The 21,734-nt window shown below is 46.4% G+C and overlaps 8 protein-coding genes across 13 annotated transcripts; 3 read left to right on the top strand and 5 right to left on the bottom strand.

The window, feature by feature from the left end:
- Positions 1-79: 79 nt before the first annotated feature.
- Positions 80-4,112, bottom strand: LOC122612479 (DNA topoisomerase 3-alpha). The gene is made up of 4 exons (XM_043786134.1): positions 3,891-4,112; positions 3,198-3,831; positions 2,687-3,148; positions 80-2,628 (listed from the first exon to the last, which is right to left on the bottom strand). The coding sequence occupies exons 1-4, from the start codon at positions 4,044-4,046 to the stop codon at positions 176-178; spliced, it is 3,705 nt and encodes a 1,234-aa protein (XP_043642069.1). The 5' UTR covers positions 4,047-4,112; the 3' UTR covers positions 80-175.
- A 617-nt stretch (positions 4,113-4,729) lies between these two features.
- On the bottom strand, positions 4,730-8,999 carry LOC122612174 (zinc finger protein swm). 2 transcript variants are annotated; one of them, XM_043785615.1, is made up of 6 exons: positions 8,870-8,999; positions 8,290-8,565; positions 7,764-8,229; positions 5,395-7,704; positions 5,192-5,320; positions 4,730-5,127 (listed from the first exon to the last, which is right to left on the bottom strand). In XM_043785615.1, exons 2-6 carry the CDS (start codon positions 8,346-8,348, stop codon positions 4,903-4,905), a joined length of 3,189 nt encoding a protein of 1,062 aa, XP_043641550.1. In that variant the 5' UTR covers positions 8,349-8,565; positions 8,870-8,999; the 3' UTR covers positions 4,730-4,902. The 2 variants fall into 2 exon arrangements, with proteins under 2 accessions (XP_043641550.1, XP_043641549.1); XM_043785614.1 differs by having other exon boundaries at positions 5,395-7,707.
- A 273-nt stretch (positions 9,000-9,272) lies between these two features.
- On the top strand, positions 9,273-10,611 carry LOC122613028 (cytoplasmic tRNA 2-thiolation protein 2). The gene has a single exon (XM_043786987.1). It carries the CDS (start codon positions 9,344-9,346, stop codon positions 10,556-10,558), a length of 1,215 nt encoding a protein of 404 aa, XP_043642922.1. The 5' UTR covers positions 9,273-9,343; the 3' UTR covers positions 10,559-10,611.
- On the bottom strand, positions 10,587-11,858 carry LOC122613029 (nucleoside diphosphate-linked moiety X motif 19). 2 transcript variants are annotated; one of them, XM_043786988.1, is made up of 2 exons: positions 11,667-11,858; positions 10,587-11,601 (listed from the first exon to the last, which is right to left on the bottom strand). In XM_043786988.1, exons 1-2 carry the CDS (start codon positions 11,754-11,756, stop codon positions 10,606-10,608), a joined length of 1,086 nt encoding a protein of 361 aa, XP_043642923.1. In that variant the 5' UTR covers positions 11,757-11,858; the 3' UTR covers positions 10,587-10,605. The 2 variants fall into 2 exon arrangements, with proteins under 2 accessions (XP_043642923.1, XP_043642924.1); XM_043786989.1 differs by having other exon boundaries at positions 10,588-11,576; positions 11,667-11,761.
- Positions 11,859-12,216: 358 nt separating this feature from the next.
- LOC122613287 (nucleoside diphosphate-linked moiety X motif 19) lies at positions 12,217-13,655 on the top strand. Its single transcript, XM_043787391.1, has 4 exons — positions 12,217-12,361; positions 12,424-12,638; positions 12,701-13,043; positions 13,135-13,655. Exons 1-4 carry the CDS (start codon positions 12,269-12,271, stop codon positions 13,537-13,539), a joined length of 1,056 nt encoding a protein of 351 aa, XP_043643326.1. The 5' UTR covers positions 12,217-12,268; the 3' UTR covers positions 13,540-13,655.
- Positions 13,656-13,728: 73 nt separating this feature from the next.
- On the bottom strand, positions 13,729-14,864 carry LOC122613288. Its single transcript, XM_043787392.1, has 2 exons — positions 13,969-14,864; positions 13,729-13,912 (listed from the first exon to the last, which is right to left on the bottom strand). The coding sequence occupies exons 1-2, from the start codon at positions 14,820-14,822 to the stop codon at positions 13,810-13,812; spliced, it is 957 nt and encodes a 318-aa protein (XP_043643327.1). The 5' UTR covers positions 14,823-14,864; the 3' UTR covers positions 13,729-13,809.
- Positions 14,865-15,879: 1,015 nt separating this feature from the next.
- LOC122612285 lies at positions 15,880-17,513 on the bottom strand. The gene is made up of 2 exons (XM_043785783.1): positions 16,534-17,513; positions 15,880-16,474 (listed from the first exon to the last, which is right to left on the bottom strand). Exons 1-2 carry the CDS (start codon positions 17,462-17,464, stop codon positions 16,035-16,037), a joined length of 1,371 nt encoding a protein of 456 aa, XP_043641718.1. The 5' UTR covers positions 17,465-17,513; the 3' UTR covers positions 15,880-16,034.
- A 213-nt stretch (positions 17,514-17,726) lies between these two features.
- Positions 17,727-19,458, top strand: LOC122612286 (nucleoside diphosphate-linked moiety X motif 19). Of its 4 annotated transcripts, none has more exons than XR_006325605.1 (6): positions 17,727-17,924; positions 17,985-18,229; positions 18,296-18,553; positions 18,636-18,713; positions 18,775-18,982; positions 19,046-19,187. XR_006325605.1 is itself a non-coding variant. In XM_043785784.1 (6 exons), exons 1-6 carry the CDS (start codon positions 17,835-17,837, stop codon positions 19,246-19,248), a joined length of 1,086 nt encoding a protein of 361 aa, XP_043641719.1. In that variant the 5' UTR covers positions 17,742-17,834; the 3' UTR covers positions 19,249-19,458. The 4 variants fall into 4 exon arrangements, 2 of the variants coding, with proteins under 2 accessions (XP_043641719.1, XP_043641720.1); XM_043785784.1 differs by having other exon boundaries at positions 17,742-17,924; positions 18,636-18,717; positions 19,046-19,458; XR_006325606.1 differs by lacking the exon at positions 19,046-19,187 and having other exon boundaries at positions 18,617-18,717; positions 18,775-18,792.
- Positions 19,459-21,734: the final 2,276 nt, after the last annotated feature.

Consider the following 21,734-nt stretch of genomic DNA (forward strand, 5'->3'; position numbering starts at 1 on the left):
AGAAACGAGTGTTTTTATAGCTTGTGATTAAAATTCCTATCCATTAGAAAGGCTTTTCATTGTTAATAATGCATTTTAATTCAAAAGCAACAATTTTTTTTATTTTCACTTTATACAATGTACATACGAATACATCTTCCCTTATCGTTTCTGTGATAATTTCCGTGTTCTTCTACTACATATCAAAATCATTCTTGCGTGGACACTTGGTTCTGACGTGTCCCTCCTTGCGACAAAGACCACATTTTCGCGTCTTATGACCGTCAGACGTAGAAGCTGTGGGATGACTGCGTCCAGGGGGATTCCGTATAGCCGACCCCCAAGACGCGCTGCTAACACTGTGGTTTTGGTCCTCATCTCCCCATTTAAAGAAACCGCATGACTTTTCCCGCGTAGGACAGGCATAAAAGGGTCTACCCTGGTTTGGTCCGTCTTTTCGGACCGTCAGCTTGCTAGCCAACTGCCCACAGTTGCATTTAACCTCCTCTCCGTCGACTGCAGTCGGGGTATTCCTCTCCTGCTGTTTATTTTTCGTTTGAGTAATAGTGACAGTACTACTCGAGTTTGATCGTGTAGATGATTGGCCACGCTGTGAGTTGCTATGCTGAATGCTAGGCAGTGTAACCACTCGATTGGAACCCCAGGTGGTGGTACTTGGTTGGGCACTGCCAGAGGAATTCTTGCTTTTGGCGGACGACGATGGCTCATCAGCCCACTGAAAGAAGTTACATTCATCCGCTTTGGGACACTTGTAGAACTGCCGGCCTAGGTTGGGCCCATTCTTACGAACAGTGTTCTGGCGAGCTGGCTGCTGACATCCGGTACACAGCACTGTTCCTGGCTCAGGAGCCGAAGAGGGTGGTGTGGTATCCCATTCTGCACTGTCCCATCTCGGTCGTTTAGCTGCCGGTTTCGGAGGAGGAGTGGGAGCAGCATTACTGAACGACGCTCGGTCCCGAGTTCCCCAAAGCATGGGCATCTCCTCCGCTTTGTTTTGCTCTTGTACCCATTCCGAAAGGCTTTTGTCCAGGTCCAGATTAGAGTTAGCCTGCATGGTTGCGCCGTTGACCAACGCCTCAAATTCAGCATCATCTTCCGCAGCAAACGCGGCAGCAATGTCGTCATCCAGAGGGACCATACTGGTGGTTTTGGGTTGGCTTGTACTCGATTCCACGAATTCAGCAGCAGCCAACATGGCGTCCTCAAAGCCATCGTTACTATCGAAAAATTCATCTAGTCCATTAGTGGAATTCGTAGTCGCTGCAGTTGTGAAGTAGCTGCGTATGTTGCCAGACGATTTGCTGCTTGCATTTTTCTTGGCAGTTGTTTTTGGCTCTTTCGTCTTTTTCGGCTTTGGCTCAATTGGAGGTTTTTTAGTATCTGGTTTTTTAGATTCGCTGTTAGGTTTCTTTCCTCTTTCTGTTGGAGGGTTCCCGCGACTAGTTTCAGATACCAAGGTATGGCCTCCCCTGCCCAAACTAGCACCACCAGGTCCGCTGCCCCATCCTCCAGAGCCGCCTCCTCCGCCAGAGCCCCCGCCTCCAGGTCCTGGTCCTGGATCCCATCCTCCACCTCCCACCTCACCTACAATGCCACCCACTTTCTTAACCGAATCCAAATTAATGTTGAACGTGGTGCGAAATAGATTATCGCAGGGCAAGCAGGTCTTGTACCAACCGTGGGGCGTATTGAAAACCCCGCAATAGTATGGCGTGCTCAGACGGAACTTGAGCATTCTGTATCCATCGCCACAGGTGGGACAGCACTCGCTCAGCACGGAAACGTCCTTGCACTCTGTCGGAAGCCAGACTACGTTTTTGCAGTCGGGAAAGTTATTGCAGCCAATATACCAGCCCTGCTGGTTCTTCTTTGACTTGAGCGCCAGAGGAGCCTCATTGCACTTTGGGCACTGGAAGATCGATTGCATAGTGCCTTGACTTGGACCACCTCCATCTTCTCCTACCTGACCCGAAGAATTCGCCGTTGGTGTCTCATTGATGCGAGCCGATATCTTCGCGTCCATGGCGGTAATCTTTTCGGTAATCTGCTGGTAGGACTGCTTATACTTGGCGATCTGTTCTGTCAGGACCATCTTGGGATCTTTCTGCCCCTGACAAATTAGTTTCAGGTCTGATTCAAACTCAGCACGAAGTCTTGGCTTTGCAAGAGTCAGTTCCATGGCATCGTATCCCTCATATAGTCCCATTCCTATAACTCCAGGTACCAAAAAGCCCTTGTCCAGCACCCCAATGTAGCCGCGTTCCTTGATCGTATTAATGTGCTCAGCATGCGTGGCATCTGTACCAATCCCATGCTTTTCCATAAGTGCAATCAGATCCGCTTCAGTCAGCAGGGGCGGGGCAGTGGTGGCACCTTCGTGGAGTGACACTTCCGTTGGCTCAAAACGCTGCCCGTTTTCATAGTGATGGATCTGCTTTGCACTCCACTTGTCATAAACATAAACATCCAGGTAGTTTCGCTCGTGAATAACCAGACCATTGGCCGTGAACTTCTCACCGGCAATATCGATATGGACAAGGGTTTCAGAGCCGACGGCGTCTTTACTGACGCAGGCGAGGAAGTGACGGACGACCAGTTCGTACACTCGCGCCTCGTTTCCCTGCAGGTCTTTAGGAGAAAGCGGTTTGTTATGTTGGGCATAAGATTTAAATAAAAATTTGCTTACTTTCTGCCAACTTTGTGGGATGAATGGGAGGATGGGCCTGATCTGACTTATTACCGTTCCGAGGATTTGGTCCCCACTCAATCACCCGTTTGGCAAATGCTCCCCAGTCACGATGACCCGTTTGCATTTCAACTAGTGGCGCTAGAGCGAACTCCTTGGAGAACTGGTTGGTTTCCGTACGGGGATAGCTGATGAAACCCTTGCTATATAGTTTTTCGGCTACAGTCATCGTCTCCTTGGCAGATAGCTTGAGTTTTCTTGAGCCAAGCTTTTCCATTTCCACTGTATCCAGCGGAGTGGGTCGCCATTTGTGTTTGGGCTTAACGGTAACGCTCTCCACGAGTGCCCTAGGTTCTGGCTCGGCCAGGCAGAGGAGCAGATAGTTTTCACAAGCTTCCTTATCGAATAGTCGGTTTCGGGCCCAATTAAACTCCACCGTTAAATCATCAAGTGTGTGCAGAACTAAAAATACAATATTTATAGCTTTCCAATGCCGTTATTGTCCTCCTACCCTTAATCTTCCAAAATGGCTCGGATACAAAGGCCTCAATCTCCTTGTACCGCTCGGCGACGAATCCCAGAGTGGGAATTTGGCAACTTCCATAAGAGATGAGCTTATCCGCTATCTTTTCCGGGAACAGACGTTGTAGGCGCATTGTCTGAAATCGGGTGATGGCGGCACCAGTTCGTAAATCCAGTTCCGTGCGCACGTCCACTGCATCGCTCTGCCTTTTGTCCGGCTGACCCAGTTGCTGCAAAGCCCGACGCACCGCCACAGAGGTAATCTCCGAGAAAGTGGCACGATAAACCGAAATATTCGGTTTGATAGCGCGACACACGTCAATTATCTCGTAACCAATGTTCTCGCCCTCGCGATCGCAATCCGTCCAGACAATTAATCCCTGGCAGCCGCGGACCTCGCGCTCCAAGGTCCTTTTGATGGGTTCATAATCTGAGCTCACGCCCTTCTTCACAGGCGCGTCGAATAAAGAGCGCGGATCCACCGTTTTCCAATTTTTGTACGACACCTGGAATGCCAGCTGCATCAGGTGGCCGGATACGGAAGTCATAACCATTTTGGCATTCTGACCGCGAACAGGTGCCTCGAAGTCGAACACCTTGTTGTACACCGAGTAGCCTTCGCGCTGGAGGCAGGAAAACAAATAAGTTGTGTTTATCCCACAATAGCCACTATACTACATACCCTTCGCGCGGCGCCATTGGACAGCAAGCCAGCAATCGTTTTGGCGGCGTCGTTCTTCTCCGCCACGTTCAGGTACTTCATGGCCTGGCCGGGACTAGCGCAGTATCTTCTGTGTGAAGCGAAGACAGGGCGAAAACATGTTAATACAGCTTTCATTCAAATAAATTCGCAGTAAAGTAAAACCAAACGTTTGATCGCGCCATATGAAGAGCAGAAACATCGATGAGCTTATCGATGTTTTTTCTTCAGTCATCGATTGATTTCCTGGCAGCGCTGCTGCTTTCCAGCTGGTAACAGCGAAAAAGAGGCGCGTCTTTTGAAAATAATGAATATAAAAGTAACACCCACAATATATAAATCCTTTTAAATCTATAATTATAATTGCCACCCTCCTTCAAGCAAAAATAGACATTGTTTCTCCTGAAATACGAAACTATTTTATTTATTATATCTCTCTATATAACATGCTGTTTAGCATTCACGTTGCTACGATTTTTTTCTTTTTTTGACTTTCATTGCGCTTGTTTTTGGGGATTTTTTCTTTGCAATTTTTTTTGTTCTTTTTTTTTATCGTTTTAACTCAACATAAAATCTTAACAATTATATATCTGCGTATATATATTTGTATATTAGAAAAGGATAGAGTGAAAAATGTGTAAATACAAAGGTAGTTTGCGATGTTTAACCAATGTTTTGTCTCGCGCTATTTCGCATCGAGCCTTGGAGTTTGGTTGCATTTCGCTGTTGAATTTGTAGTTTCAGTGTTGTAATTACGGACTTAGGCTTAGCTAAACTCATTCGTATTTTTAGGCGATTCATAACTTATGTTCAATAAAATATTAGTAATATTTAGAGCGTTTAATTGAAGTGTGCAAAGTGCTCTTTCATTCCCAGCACTGACACACACTCAGCAGTTAGATATAGAATAACAACAAATACATGTTAAGGGTTTCCTAACACTTATGAGCCACACGGAGCTTTTCCGGCCGCCTCAGCAGCGCAGGGCGATGCATCAACGTCGCCAGGATCGATCCTCGGACTCCTCGTCCTCCTCCTCATCTTCCAGACGCAGCTCTGGCAGCGTGTCGCTGCCTAACAGACTCTCGCTCTCACTGACGGACTGGATTAATTGTTTGGGGTTTTCTAGGCTAACGGGCATGGCACCTTGGCCAGCAGACTTTTCAACAGGGGCGGCCATTGGAGCTGGTGCGGGTGTTACCACGGGAGCCCACGAAATCTATGGGTGCATAAAATGTTAATATACTGCCGTCTTCGGACAGCAGCCTTTGTCATTCACTTACCTGCAGACGCTTGTCTTTGTACATTTTGCCCCGGAGTACAGCCTGTTCGGCATTGAGACGGGTTGCGTATGAGAGTATTAACTGTGGAATCTCACGGTCTACATCATGCTTAGAAATCTCGCCAAAGTTCTGTGAAAAGACAAAAATACTTTTAGTTACATGTTCATTGCAACTCAATCTCCAGAACTAGGCATAAAGCTTACCTTAAAGTGCCCCAGGACAAAGTCTGCCTCTTCGGCCGCAAAGCCAGTGACCACAATAGCCTTTGGTCGCCTATCAACGCGCGTGGGTCCCTCCGGCAGATTCGGACGCTTACGTCCTGCACCGCCACCGGGTGCCCCGGAAGCAGCTGCATAGTGTGGAGACTTGTTACTCGCAGCTGGGCCAACACCTAGATTGCGTTGTAACTCCTCCAATCGCTTCTGTATGGCTGTAGTGTCGTTACCCTCTTGTTGCTGGGCGATTAGCTCTAGCTCCATGTCAAGCAATTCCTTCTTTTGCTGCTCCTTGGTCTTCTTGACGGGGGGCTGTTGCTGCTGCTGTTGTTGCTGGATTTGCGCTTGCAACTGATCTTGGTCGGCCTGGATTTCCTTTCGTAGTTTGTCGATTGTCATCTGCAGCACCTTTATTGTCTGCAGAGTAGGGGCCCTCTGGGGATCCTGCTGGTCCATTCGCTCCACCAGTTCTAGGGCAGTCTTCATCTGCTTCATATAGTTCTGGAGCAATTCTTGTTTGCGTTTGCGCAGGCCGTTAGCCAATTGGTGAACTGCTTTCTGCTGCTCCTCTTGCTTTTTGCGTATGCTAGCGGCATTGGCAGCGGGGTTCAAGGGGCGACCTGATCCCGGTGCTCCCGAACCAGCTGCTCCTCCAGCTAAGCTGCCAGCTATCGCTGTATTTAACTTAAGACGCATTGATGCTGGAGCCGCTGTGTTGGCTTGTTCTGTCGCAGGGGTGCCAATATTACCAGCTCCCGCCTCAGTCAGAGGATTGGCATTGCTGATCTTCGCACTATCAGCATTGGGTGTTGGCACTGCCGGAACGTTATGCAGATGGTACTGGCTGGCGTTCTTTCGCCCACCGCCTCCTCCACCACCCACCATTTGGTTCATCTGACCCACATCAGCCCCGCTGCTGTCGTTGTGCCAGAAGACCTTTATAAATCGGTTGTTTAGCACCGCCTCCGTGCTTCTGTAGGCCACATTTGCTTCAGCATGTGTGGAGAAAGTCACAATAGCTGCCTCTGGATCGCCTTCGTACGAAACCTGAATGTTAACAATCTTGCCGAACTTCGCAAAGTGGTTGTTCAAATGAGCGATGGTGTTTAGTCCGCGTGGTACCTTCCTCAGCTCCAGCGAACTGTTATGCTGCTGCATGTTGGGATTGACCCGCGGGCCAAGTCGACTGTTGATCGGCACCTTTCGTTTCGTGGGCACATCGGCAATAGCCACTGTATCCTCCAGTTCGAAACGTCGCTTTCCAACCTCAGCAACGCCACCCGTGGGAGCGCCATCAACTACGGGAATAGGTATCAGTTGCCTCTGTAACGGAGTGGTCACCGCAGTTGGGTTGAAAGGGAATGGCATCATGGCAGCCTGCGGAGGAGCGCCCGGATTGCGCGCATAGTCAGCGGGATTGGGAACGCCCATCGGATTGGGCCCAGAGCCGCTCATCAACGTACTTGGTCGAACATTACCGCTGAAGGGGTTGATCGTAGTTTGTCCGGGTTGCGATGGCGGAGGCACAGGTCCCTGACCAGCTCCTGGTGGCGGACCTCCACCCCTCGCCCATATTTCAGGCGCATCCGGATTGTATTCACGCATTGACATCATGAGGGCCGAGTTGTTGATACCCTCGAACACTACCGGATTGATGCCGTGGTCCCAAGGACATGTTTCACCCCTGACACAGTAGCCCTTCTCGTCGAAGTCCCGGCAGCGCTGACGAGGATGGGAAGCCGGATGCTGTACGGGTGCTGGCGCCGCCACTGGTGCGGGAGTTTGGTTAGCTTGGGCTGCTTGTACTCGGTCTGGGGAATTCTGGTTGCGCCGTGCGTTTCGTTCCGGTGACATTGACCGACTGTGAGAGCGCCGGCTCTTATTGTTTCCAAATCGATTACGATCTTCTGCGTTACCTCCAATGCGTCGGCGATCAAAGTTGCGCCGACCATGATGGCGATTGTCGGCCTGAGAGCCTGGCGGAGATTTGTTACGGAACTGGCGTTGAGTTTTCTCGCGTTCATTCACCCGTCGGTCGCGTGACCTGGACCGCCGAAAAGTGCGCTCGTTAGAACGCGAACGGGAGCGGGAACGGGATCGTAGTGAAGCACGCCGCCGTCGACTGTCGCGCGGCTGGTTTTCCTTGTCAGCATAGCCCGCCGCAAGACCCGCTCCGCCAGGACCACTTCCTCCACTACCGCTGACGCCGCTGCTTCTGCCCGGTGGGCTGGCACTGCGCACATGATGGTGTTGGTAGTTTGAGGCGGACTGTTGATTGTGAGAGTCTTTGGTTTTGTGCTGCTGGATAAATATATTACGTTAACAAAAAGCTACAACGAGAGACCAAATAAACTTACATCAAAGGATGGCTTTGCATCTGTAGAGGCGTGCATGGCAATACCGGCTTCCTGACTGATAAAAGCTAGGGCCTCGGCTTCCCTGGCATCTAGACTGGCCTGCTCTAACTTCACCTGATTGCCATCGGGGTTTATCACATTATCTTTATGAGGCGGTGGAGGGGAATCGGCAGCCAACACCGCTTCGATGTCGTCCTGGGCCCCATCAATGGCCAGGGCCAGTTCCTGGTCGAGTTCCAGCTCAGCGGTGGATGCACTGGAGGCCGTTATCAGGGGAGCAGCAGGGACCGTCAGGTATTCCTCGCTGGCAATGGCATCGAAAAGGCGTTCCACAAAACGCGTCGTCTCCTCGGATAGGAAAACATCGAGCTGCTCAATCATGATCCGCTTCAGGTCTTTATCCGATTTGTCCTTCTTAAGCAGCGCGATGACATAGCGCGCCAAGGCCGAGGAGTCCGCATCGCAGCTGTAAATGGGGTGGGTTAGTTGAGGGATAGATAAGAAAGAGCGGCTTGCAAGGACTTACAGTGGCTCCAAGACCACGCTCAGCCAATCCTTGAGCTTATCCGAATTCTCCAGAATCATGCTAAGGCGGGTTGTTCCTACTGGTTGCTGTTGTTTTTTGATTGGGGGCTTCTTGCGTTGGTCTGCGCTAATCTGGGTGGGGGGTTTATCGTGCTCGGGGGGCACACACGCCCGAAAATTATTTTTAAGATGACCTCTGTCGCTCGGGCAACTATGCTGCGGGAATTTGGGTGAACTTCTAACTTCCTGTTACCGTCTTTCCTTCTGCTTTTAATCTCTGAAATAGAATTTCAGCGTTTATTCCACTTTTTGCCTAACCTTTTTCTTCTCTTTCAATTAAATGTAAGCGCTGAGCAGCTGCTTCTTCTTTCCCCATCTGCTATCGTCAATAAGAAAGTTTCTCGATTTTGCTACCCGATACTTTTTGCTTGCGTACGAGCACGACGCACACACACAGCCACACAGCACGTACAAGCACACAGCACTCACATACATACGTATTAGCAGCACCCAGTTTTTTGCGCCCAAATTTCGTGGGTTTTTCGAACCCTTTTTTCCACACAAACTCCAAACTCACGTACCTGAAGCCTTAAATATAACTTAATTATATGATTTGTACAACAAATTGTAGTTTAAACAGCTATTTTTGTAATTTTCACTGCACTTTTCCTGTTGCAAGGTTGCTTTGGACGAGTCTAGGCTGCGTAGTCGATATTTTACAATGTATATCGATAGCCTCACCGAATGACCTAGTGATGACAGCAATCAGCTATTACTTAGCTACAAAACGAGAATATAAGAATTGTAAATTATCAATATGTTTAATGTTTGCGTTGATGTCCAGGAAATTTATTTTATAAATTATTTTGTATTTATTTAATAGGAAAACGTTGGCATTTATAATTATTTATGGCTTAGTTATACTCTCTATAAAGCTTCAGAATTTGGCTAGAATTTGGTTGATTTGTTTCAATACATTTCAAATCGTATTCATCCCTGGTAGTTTTGCTTATCTGCGAAATTCTATTTTTTTGTATTAGACGTAAATTATTACCATGTGCAGCATTGGTGAAGATGATTTTGGTGACGAGGGCGCCGCCCATGCCATGGTCGTGGAAGCTCTACCATTGGGAATCGTTCTCAGCCCAGGAAATTGCAGCAAATGCGATGTAAACTCCAACGAGCTCTACAAACTTAACTTCCGGGAAGCGGAGTGCCGTGAATGCTTTCTGGCGTATGCGAGGCACAAGTTTCGGGCAGCTCTGGGAGCAGCCAAGATTCTGCCAAGAAACGCAGAGGTGCTCCTTGTCCTGGACGGCTCGGCAAAATCGCTCGTGCTGCTCGACATGTTACACTTCGCACAAACGCAGAACACATTCAAAAGACTCCATTGCAATGTACATGTGGTCTACGTGGAGGAGCAGCATGTGCAAGACCGCGATCCTGTGGGTTTGGAAGATCTGCTAAGTGTATCAATACAATACGCACCTTTCGAATTCTATGTGATTGAACTGGGACAAGGGTGCTCCCTGCAGCGCATCAAGGATTATAGACCTTCGCTCAAAGCAAACAACGAGCTTATCTACAAGGTCCAGAAACTGCAAAGTCTGACAGCACGCCAGGATTACCTCCAGCAACAGCGCAAGAACCTTATCTGCTCGGTGGCCCAGAGTCTGCAATGTACTCACGTCTTTGAATCTAATATAAGTGTGGACTTAGCCACCCAGCTGCTGACTGCAATAGCGCTAGGTCGTGGCGCCAGTGCCGCCTTGGATGTGGCTCTCCTCGACGATCGGCTGTCTGGAGATGTTAAGCTACTGCGACCCCTTAAGGACCTAAGCGAGCAGGAGATTAAATTTTACATACATGCACAGCGACTAAAACCACTGTTCCAAAACGGCTCACATTATGGGATGGAGCGTGGACAGACAGCCAGCTTACAGAACCTTACATCAGCCTTTGTGGCCAATCTGCAGCAGAACTACGCCTCCACAGTATCCACCGTGTTCCGAACTGGCGACAAAATAGCCGTCAATTCCAATCCAGAGCAGGCCTCTTGTGTTCACTGTCGATCTGCCCTGGATTCCGAACTATCCGACACTCTGCTGGCTATCGAGTACTCCAGGTCAGTTTCTGAGGCCGGCGTGAGCCTGAACAAAATCGGAAAAGACCTCGAGGGCTTGGCCAAGAAGCGACTGGAAATGCAGGATGGGCTGTGCCACGCTTGCCGCACCATACAGGCCGAGTTCGATAGTAGTAACTTGTTGTAGCGCAAAAGAATAGATATATATTTTTCTATTAAAACTATATTCTTTAACTACAACTTGGCTAGCTTGTTATTAACGAGTGACTGCAGTGGCAGATGTCCATCGCTGGGCGGTACATTAGAAGCCAGTACGACTTTGTGGAAGTCGTAGATGATATAGCGATTGTATTGCCTGGCCTTTCGATGAATGTCCTCTACCGATCCCGACAAGACAATTGTCTGTGTACAAGCGCCTGGATCCTCGGGATAGAGCTCATCACCAGGAAGAACTCCAAACATGCAGTCATCGCAGCGATAGTAAACGGGCTGCACCATTGTGGATCCCTTGTAACTCCTTCGGCGGGAAAAATTGAAAAGCTCCTTAAAACTACATAGGTTCATCAGACGAGCGATGTCATAGAGCAGCATGAACGGGAGCCAAATTATGCCTTTCTGGGAGCTCGACCAAGCTTCGGTCGGACTAATCCAGTGGGCTGAAGCCACCTCATGCGGTTCCAGAAGCAGATTTATATTCTTGGTGTGCTCATCCAACATGGTGATGTAATAAACAGTGTCATATTTCCGATTGGCAGTGGCAGCTGTCCTCCAAATGGACCATTCCTGAAGAGACCAGATATTGGGAATGACTTTATGATGCCTGAAGAGTTCAAGGAACTGTGAGGCATCATTATGAACCCGATGTTGCCATTGGGAGCGTGCGTTTGGCTCGAGAAGAAAGGTTCTAGGATAACCTGATTTAGAATCCCATTTTCGTAAGTGTTCCTGTTCGGTGCAAATCAAGATGCCCACTTCTTCAAAGGTTTCCCTGAGCGCAGTCAGTCGCAGTGCGATGTCCTTTGAAAAATGGTCGCCACCAGACAGAAACTCCGGCCTTGGAGAATCCTGATTGTGACTACACATTTTCAATTGTTCATCGGTCACTCCAAAGGATTTAAGAAAAGTTATCCATTTCGCAGATAGATCCTCTACGGAATCGAAGACACCGCCAGGAAAAACGCAATGGTTCGATGCATAGGAAGTTCCTTCAGTTCGTTTGATCAATAATAACTTTATCAAAAAACAAGCACTCATCATATGCTTAGAACTTATATGTACATATATACTTAACATACTCTGTAGTCGTAGTCCTCTAAAGAATCCTCTTTCGCGGCTATTATAAGGCTAGCCGAAGACCTATAAGTTCCAGGTTTCGTATTCGTCATAGTAAGAATCCAGTGCCATTTAATTCCGCGATCCACTTTTTCAAACCTTTGATCTTAAGTCTCAAAGCAATAAGTGCTGTTGCACTTGTTGTTGTAAATGTTTTAACGCATTAGTTAAGCAACTCGACCCTGAGATACCCCTGAAATATTATATATTTAGTTGACTTCAATGAAGACATATAAAAAACCTTTCAATAAAAGTGAACAATCTCTATAAATCTTGAAATGGTTTACTGAATTGTTACCATAACATTTTATTTTTTTAACAGAAGTAAGAATTTAAATTAAAATAAAAATTTCTATAAATCTTGTAATGGTTTTCTAGATTTTTACCATAACTACCATAAATTTCTTTAACAAAATTAAGAATTTCAATTAAAACCAGAATTGAAACATCATACCCATCATACATCATTCAACAGGTGCTGGGTATTTGATAAGTGTTAACAAAATCAGCTGGTGAGCAATCGATATTTCCGCCCACTCTATCGATATCGCTGTGTTACCTAAACATGTCGAAGCTTTTGCCCAAAATTCGCTCCTCCTCAAGTTTAATCCTTCTGGCTAAGAACCATGTTGATAAGGCCACGTCGTGTGATTACAATGTGAGTTTCAGTTGAACTTTAACATAACTTAACCACTTTGACGTTATGAATTCTTCGAATAGGCCCTTCTTCTTACACGAACGCAGAAGTCCACATTCATGCCGGAGTCATCGGTGTTTCCTGGCGGAGTGTGCGATGCCTCGGACAGTTCGCCTGCCTGGTTGGATCACTTTCAGCGAAACGAGATCAGTGCCTCCAAGCTGCGGAACATGGAGCACGTAAGAGGGCCGCGTCCGGATATTTTCCACACCAAGGCAGATAAGGAATCGCTTAATCCGTAAGAAACTAAAATAGATTTTTAGAAAGTATGTCCTGTAACTAACTTTTCGCACCTAACAGTTCCCTAGCACTGCGTCTAACTGCCATACGGGAAACCTTCGAGGAGTTGGGCATCCTGCTGTGCAGGGACAGCAAATCGTTGACGTCCACTAGCGGTTATGGAAGGTTTTATGACCAGTTTGATCGCGCCCACTGGCAGCACATCGTCCACAACAATGCCAGCCAATTCCTGGAGCTCTGTAAGCAGCTTGATGTACTACCGGATGTTTGGTCACTTCACGAGTGGTCCGTCTGGCGCACTCCGTCCACGTTTAAGAAGCGCTTCGAGACGGCTTTCTTTATGACTCCCCTGGAACAGGAACCCAGTGTTCACATCGAACCCAATGAGGTCAAGGATTGTGCGGTAGGTGGGGCGGTTATTATACGGAACCAGAACGTTACTCGAAAACCGAAAGTTGCATTAAATGAACTATCATTTATGTATATTCTTGTAGTGGCGCTCCCCATTGGATTATCTTCAAGCGAGCCTAAGGAAAGAACTCTGTCTGCCGCCTCCACAATTCTATGAACTTTCGCGCTGCCTAAACTTCTCTTCCTTAGATAATCTGCGTCAATTTGCAGCAGAGCGTGAGGTCAAAGGCATTCAGCTGATCCATCCTGTATTGTACAAGTGTAAAAATGGAATTGTGCAACTCTTGCCAGGAGATGAAGCTTATCCCGCCGATCCGGATGCAAGCAACGATAAAATTGAAACCGGTTTATCAGTCGAGGAATTCCGTTTTCAGGCGAAAGCTAAACTACATCGATCGGAGCACTGGAACCAGCACCAGTCCCAGCTGATAATTAACTTTAACCGGGATGATGGTCAGGTTCATCCACTGGATCCATGCAAATTATAGAGGACAAGGCAGTCTCCTTTATGTCATGTGCATTTACTTAGGTTTATAAGTTGTCCGATTAGTAATAATAATAATTGGACATCACCCTTTTAATTATATACGAATTATGAAGTTAATTTTTGTTTAATTATTTTTGTTTATTACATTGTGTTAGAGAACGGTTTAGCATACACTTATGTGAGTCTAATCGACTTTGCTCTAATATATTTTTAGGAATCAACAAATCAAGAAATTTTTAAATATGGTATACGAAATCTGTCTGTTATCGTATTAATGCTGCTGTCCTTTTCCATACCAGAGTTTGTAAAGGAATTCAGCCTCATCTTGGGAGGCATAGCTGCTTTCGTATCCTTGATTTCCCTCTGGTTTTGGCCTTAAAAAGATTAGATGGTTTTAAAGTACACCAAAAAGTAGGGATTACAAACTTACTGGTTAATAGGTGCGTGTGCTGGGTGAGTCCAGATCTCGTGGGGCTTCTGGTGTGACGGATTTTTGTGCTTGCAGCCATTTAATGACCGTTCAATGTTCTTCTGGTTGTTCAGTAGGGCACCAAGTTTATGATCAACCTGGGAGGTGGCCACTTGCACTCCATTGACAGTGTGCTCGATGCTGTTGAGGCTTTCGGACTGAGTGCGGTTAAGAATGACCAGACCCCACTCCAATTGATTGACTTTGCGATTGGCACGATCTGCCAGGGCCTTTAGTTCGCCCAGATATCCTACTTGACCCACGATGTTGCGTTGCTGCTCCTGAAGGACCTTCGCCTTGTTGTCCAAGCTGATGAGTTCGCCTATGACGGCCTGCGATAGTACCTGCTGAATCTCCGCCAGATGCGAGGTGACGGATAAGGCCACCTCATTAAGGTTCTGCTCGTATTTGTTTTGATTGGCAGCCACTTGCCCCAGGGCTCTCCTGATGTCCAGCTCCACTTTAGTGAGATTCTTAATAGAGTTTTCATTTTGGCTCTGGATTGCGTTAACAATGGCTGTCAAATTTCCTACTCCGGTGGCCGTGGCTTGGAAGCTGCTTTGAACGTTTGTTTCCAGCTTGGCTATAGCAACCTCCAATCCTGCAATAAGTTCGATCTCGTCGCGCTGATGCTTGAACTTCTCTTCAATGCCCTTCTGCACGTCTTTCACTTTTTGCAGTCCATGGTTCAGCTCTTCAGTACCTTTGATAAGCTCCTCCACTTCACTGCGGATCTCATGGACTAAGTCCAGATCCTCTGCTGCAGCAGAGCATAGGAAAATGCATATCGTTAGCAAAGTCAGTTGCACTCTCATGGTGTTTCTCTGATGGCCGCTCACCGCTGTGTGTCTTTTCTCGATCTAAACCGCAACTTAAGTAGCCCAACTTAAGGTCCAAAACGTGTCTTAGACTGGGTTAAGTTCTATCAGTTCGCCAACCACCCACTGCGGTGGGTGCAGCTGCAAATGCTGCTCCAATCTATAATTGTGTGTTTACGAGAATTTCCCTACTACACTATATGGTGCAGCTAAGAAGATAGTCGCAAACAATTGTTTTGACACTATCTTATGGCTCCAAATATACTACAGCGAACTATGTTATATGTTGTCATTCTAAATAATTACTGGTTCATCGACATTTTGCAAAAGTTAAGGAAAATCCAGAGATTGTCACGTTTTGAAATTCTTCTTTGTTTCTAAACAGAACAGATTGACCTGGTTTTTTGTGTGTTACGGTAGTAATAATAACACTGAAAAACGTGCCCCAGTTGCCTCTTGATCGAATTCATTCAGAAAATAGGTCTACGAAAGTAGTGATAACGAAACATATGTTTTCAGATATGCTTCCGTTCACCAAGAATATCTCTAAAACCATGCAGAAATTCAAGATAGCGAACGGCTAAGGTCATTTTGTAAAAGCTGAATTTGTCTACATCTTCTTTCAGTTTTGGAAGGCAGTACTATATTTATTAAACATAAATGGTTTTTCAAATACGGCCAAAAAACCGTTATATTTCTCGGGTAAATATTAATAAATTTGGATCCTTTGCTATCCATATTCAAATAATTTCAAAAATTGCTACTATCCGTTCTTAAACAATTAACATCGTTTGTTGTTGTCTTGTTATCTTAATAGCTAAAGGACTTTTTTATGTATCATTTGCATATAACAAAACAAAACAGCTTACCACTTTTGTAGTTTAGATTGGTTTTCAATGCCGAAAAACGGTTTGGTTTCGGTTTTGAGAAAAGTGTCAGAAAAATCAAAGTACGCATACGATGTTATGCAATGATGCGTATGATTTCTATGTAATTATATCCTTTTTATAAAGATATTTATTAATTCCCTGTTAAGAATAATTTAAAGTGCTGATTTCTTTTGAGTTTTTATTTATTTATGAAAACAACAAAATTGTGAAACAACTAGTTGTGAATCTAAATTCCAATAAAAGTTTTTGTTAAATGTTTTGAAAAGTTGGATCGGTCATGGTAACAATGGGTGTTCTAGTTATTTCTTTTCTTAAATTTTTAGTATCCTTGAGGGATGGAACTGTCTCCATACCAAATTCTGAAAGACTCTCCTGCCTGGATGGGCTGTGGCTTGTAGATTTCCTGATTGTAAGACTGGGTTTCATGATGGAGCTTATGGGATTGCTCGTGGTTAGGATTGGGATCATAATCCACAGGAAGTTTGAAGGACTCAGGCTGGTCATGTGGCAATGGAACATAGGATGCCGGAGTGGGGAGCTCTTTCTTGGGACATGGCTTCGGCTTGGCAATGGAGTTGGGACCGTGGGCAGCAGCTGGGTTCCATGGCTGGTGGTGGTGAACTGGGGCGGACTGATATGGTGAGACGTAATCCCAGGGCACCGACTGCCGCCAGGACACGGCACTGGAGCTCTGATAGTTCTTTTTTAGCTCGGGGGACTGGGCATAGGCGGCAGCTTTGTTATATTCAGAGTGTTCTCCTATAAATGGCAAGAAATTAATTTGTGGTCCTAATTTGAAGCCAATGAGGACAACTTACCGTGCTTGGGTTCTTCGTTGATGCTCCATACCTGTTCTAGATCCACTTGCTTGGGCTTGGGATGAGTATGCTGCGGCTCTGGGACCTCAGCTCCGTAAGTGGGCTGATAGGACTCCTGGGGGCCATCATGTCCATATTCCGAATGGGGCTGGTGACGGCTGCACTCTTCCAAACCCAGCTCGATGCGTTTCTGCGATATGATCAGTTCGCGGAGGACAGCCTCCACTTTCCAGGAACTGTGAGGCTGCAGATGCTTCACTGCATCGATTAGGATGTCCAGGCGCTGCTCCTGAGTGCGATTAAGTTGTTTTAATTGCTGTTCCAGCACGTCCAGCTTTAGGTTGGAGTTCTCACTGAGCTCCTTGACTCCAGCCAAATTCTTCAGCTCCACCTCCACGTTGATTTGGGACGTCTCCAAGCTATCGAAGGTACACTTCAGGCCATTTAATTGTGGCAACACCGTCCTAGTAATAAGTTTCGCCAGACCGTCGATGCTGCTGTCAATATTGCGGGAACTGTGGAGCACATGCCTCTGATAGGCATCCATTTTGGCCTCCAGCACATTGAGTATCTCCTTGGTGCCCTCCTGCAGGCGGACCACTGCCAGGAGTTCTGCCTCCGTTCTATTGCCGTATTCTTCCCCCTGCCGGGAGATGTTTTCGAGGGTAGCAACCAGATTGCGGGAGCCAACATCCAGAGCGACAGTCAGCTTTGCTAGCAGCTTCTCCACGAGCGTCAGGACTTTCAGTGCCTCCTTTTGCTCCGCCAAGCCGACCTGGGTCTGCTCGCTTACTTGAGCAATCCTGGTCAAAAGCACATTGGCTGCCTCTACGCCCTTCGCATTGTCCTTCAGGAGATCAGCAATACTCTCATCCGCTTGGATGCAACAGAGGCAGACGCCCAGAAAGAAGAACGTGATCAGTACTTTCATTTCAACTGCAAGTTGCTCTCGACTGGAAACACCAATTGCAAGTGTCTTTTCTTGTCCAAGGGCAGAGCTTAAATATGTTTGCGAACACGTGTGGAATGGAACTATCTATTTGGGTTTTTTGTTCTTCTTGCTTGCTTCTGAATCGTAATCTCGCTAAAAAGGTAAAGTTTGAAATTCGCACGAATTCAAACGTTAAATATTCAGCGCTTTGATTAGGCGACTATCGATCATTTTGTACCACAGGAGTCGGTATCGTGCCTATCGACCAGTCAGCTGATTGGAGGGAACACATTAACCTTTTGATTTTGTTTTCATTTGTATATAGGTAAAATTAAAGTTTAGCTAATCACTTTGCAAGGTATCTGCAGACATGAGCAAGGCTGCTTTTCCTACCAAGTGGCGCACCTCGGCCAGTGTTATCCTGGTGTCCAGAAATGCTGGCATTAGCGAAGACTACAAGGAAAGAGAAAAGGTCATTTCCAGAAGTGGACCATAAGTAACCATAATCCTCACCTTTCAGGTGCTTATGCTTAAGCGCAGTGATGCCACGGCTATGGTGGTCAATCAGACAGTGTTTCCCGGTGGCCTCCTGGACTCCGAAGCGGATGAAAGCGTAGCATGGCTACAGTACTTCGAGGAGTTTGGTGTTCCAAAAGAGGCACTACGCCGCCTGGTTCTCACCCGCGACGATCGTCCTGCCATTCTGGCGCCCCAGGGCACTGGCTGCTACGATCGGTTCTTCGAGCGTTCCCGCATTTGGGCTCGGTAAGTCCAAAGGTTGCGCTAAACTCTTTCACACTGGGAGTTAATCTATGACCTTTGTCTTTTTAGAGAGATTACACTGCGACTAACCGCCGTGAGGGAATGCTTTGAGGAGGTGGGTCTGCTGCTTTGCCGGAGCCGGAGACAGCTGGATTTCAGTGCGGTATCTTGCGCTCAGCATGTCTCAGACCTGGAGTCGTGGCAGCGAAGGGTGCACAACAAGCCCACTGAGTTCCTATCCCTCTGTCGCGAGCTAAAGGTTGTTCCAGATTTGTGGGCGCTGCATGAGTGGTCTGCTTGGGCGAGTCCGGGATTCATACGCAAAGGGTTGGTATGGGGTCACAAAATGATCTTAAGTGTAGTACGCTAAACTTCTTGTTCGTAATATAGTTTTTATTGCATTATGTAGGCATGAAACCGTGTTCTTCATGGCTTTTGTCGACAAGCTACCCGAACTACTGGAAGAACCATCCGAGGTCAAGGAAACGCTGGTGAGGCTAACCCTTTAAGCCCGATTTTCAGTATAACCAAATTATTTATTTACATAGTGGTTGTCACCTTTTGAACTGCTTCGTCAGGGTAGCTTGGGCAATGTTTGGTTCATGCCGCCACAGGTCTACGAATTGTCCCGGTTGATGGGAATTAAGGAGTACCAAAGTCTGTTGGAGTTTGCCATTAAGCGCAGCGTATTGGGCACTACCTTATACTTGCCGGTTGGCTATAACTGCCACGGCTCTATGGTTTTCGTCTTACCTGGTATGTTCTAGGAATATTCATTTTAATACCCAAGTTAGAATCTGAAATGATTATTTTCCTTAGGCGATGACTTCTATGTTTCCGAACCTCACTTGGTTCACGAAATTATCAGTTTTCCTGGGTCAGAAGATGAGTTTAGAGCTCGTTCAAAGCATCTGCATCGCTATACCTATGGTCCCGCAATTCGGAGTTTGGAGTCAAATATGCCCCTGCCAAACGGACACCTGAGCCCGCTGACATTTCATCCTGAGCGCCAAAAGCTGTAATCACATTCCGTAGCTGGACGGTTGGTGACCCCAGCTGCTAAGCTCTGATAAGATGCTTAATGTTACCCCAGAAATAGGGCAGTCACAAATTGGTGTTTTAAAATTATTTTAAGCGGCTTTAGCTGGCCATCAAATTATCAAGACGGTGGCTCCGAAGAGCATTAATTATTATTTTATGGGACAAATTTTAATTAAAAATTTACAGTTTAAGTTAAAGTTAGTAGGCACTTAGCTTAAGATGAAGGTGCCCCTTTTAGGGTATCCGTTTTTTATGGTTAGCACATCAAAAGCGCAAATTCATGCATATTTATGTGGGCCCCCAACAACCGCAAATCGGAGTAGGAATGAGAATAGAGTTGAAGAGAGCTTGTGGTAGCTCAGACAGTATATAATTTCATCCCATTAGAAATACATTTAAATCACTTTGCGTACTGAGACAACCACCCACTCTTCCAATGCTCATCGCCACCTGCCGTGTGACATTGTGCGCTTTACAGCCTTGTCTTTTGAGTCACAACCAGCCTGCACATCCACCCCCGACGTGCCGCTTAAAAATCAAAATCTCAACGAGCTTTGTTCCCCACTTCTGTTTGCTCCGTGCCCGCTCGACTGTTTATTATGCATTGTAAAGGACCCAGTCAGGACAACCCTCCACAGGACTTCGCAAACTGCCAGAGGGGGTCGACTTTCAACGGCTGGGGCTGTGTAACAATTACTTCGTTTAATTTAACCTTTTGTGGCTGGCTTCCTGCGTTTATTGTCCTGCTGCTGTTCATTTAATATCGATTAATTATACTATTATGTGGCCCAGCGGAAGTAACCATTAGGAGTGTAATTAATGAGTACCTCCCACGTATCATGGCAGAGAAAAGATTACTCCCACGCATTGAGATTGGGGGTTATATCAGTAATGCTAAAAATAGTTTTCAAGGGATGGGGAACTAATATTGTCTAAGAGGTATAGCTTAGCAAGGTAACATCTTAAGCAATTGTTGTGTTTTAGGCTCTTGTTTTTCAAATAGCAATTTATATAAAAATGTGAGTGTGAGTTTAATTGTTAGTGTCTTGATTACAAGGCAATTGTAAACATTTTTTTGATATTGTATTGCATATTATTATATGTAGTTCTAGTTTTCTTAACGTCAGTAAATGTTTTATCATTTTTACTGCTTTCCTTGCGAAATTGTACCCCTGTAAGTCCTGTTCTGAACTGATTTTCTAATTAACAGACACCGCAGGCGGGAAGGTCGACAAATCCACCCATAAATTACACAGTAAATTTAAATGCATAATGTGACAAAGTGTCCGGGTGAGTTATGAGCGCCAAAGCCGCTTAGCATCTACTAAGACATCTCGAGACCCGGGTAATTTGGCATCTGAGGAGCAGGCGGCCCAAGACTCTTGATTTATGCGGAAATGAAAAGCGACTTAGGAAAATGAAGAAGACAAGACCCGTAATTGAATTTAGAGCTCATTTTCATTGCCCCGACATAATGCTGATTTACGTGGCCGCCGATTTGGTGAAATTGGCTTATTAATTGCCTAGAAGGTGCAAATGCGTATCACGTACTATCCCGCCATTCCCATCTCCTCTAGAAGCGGCCAATTAGGGCGATTATTCGAGGGATCCTGCTTACCTGGCGGTGACATGAATGCCAAAACAGAGCTTGGCCAGATCGATTCGCAAGTAATTGACAACTTCTCGCCCGGACTTCCCACGGGTGTAACAAAACACACACTTGTTCCGGAGAGATTTATTTTTATTGTGCGCATTGTTTGCACTCAACTCGACTCGACTTGACTCGACTCGACTCGGTTTCCATACCCTGTACTGATAGGTAGGGGAGTGATGTACCAGGGGAGATTTATGAATGCTGCGTGTGATTCTAACTGTTAGATTTCAAGAAGTCTTATATTTTAATAAATTAAACCTGAATTTTAAATTACACAGATACATTTAACACCATTTACCTATATAAAATAGAAAAGTTAAAAGAAATGAACCGAGGATTAGTCCTTCAACTTGAAATTACTTTACCTTAAGGATGGAAGGTATACTTGGTACTGGGTATCTGTTAGTCTGATTCCGTGGCCATTCACGTTGTCGCTCTTCTCGTTCTTTCCCCTCGGGGCTGGTCCGCTAAATGAGTATTACCGCAATAAATCGCCGCAATTCATTTAGGGCGAGCCGGCTGGCTGGCAACCCTTAAATCACCAGCAGAAGCTGCTAACTGTTGATGAGCGCAGGCGGTCGGTTTCACCCCTCCAGCCCACTTGCACGGATTGCGGCCCTGCACCCCGCAGGGCACCACCCACTATTCGTCAGACCGTGAACCTGTTACGGCATGTCACATTGTCACTGGGGATTGCCCCTGGCCCAACCCAAATCGCAATCCCAGTCCCAATCCGAATGAGCACTCTCCTCTCCTTACTTCTCCAGCCGGTCGGACAAATTGCATCAATTGACTTGCGTGTTCAACATAATG

This window comes from Drosophila teissieri, chromosome 2R, assembly GCF_016746235.2.
Source record: "Drosophila teissieri strain GT53w chromosome 2R, Prin_Dtei_1.1, whole genome shotgun sequence".
Taxonomy (NCBI): Eukaryota; Metazoa; Arthropoda; class Insecta; order Diptera; family Drosophilidae; genus Drosophila; species Drosophila teissieri.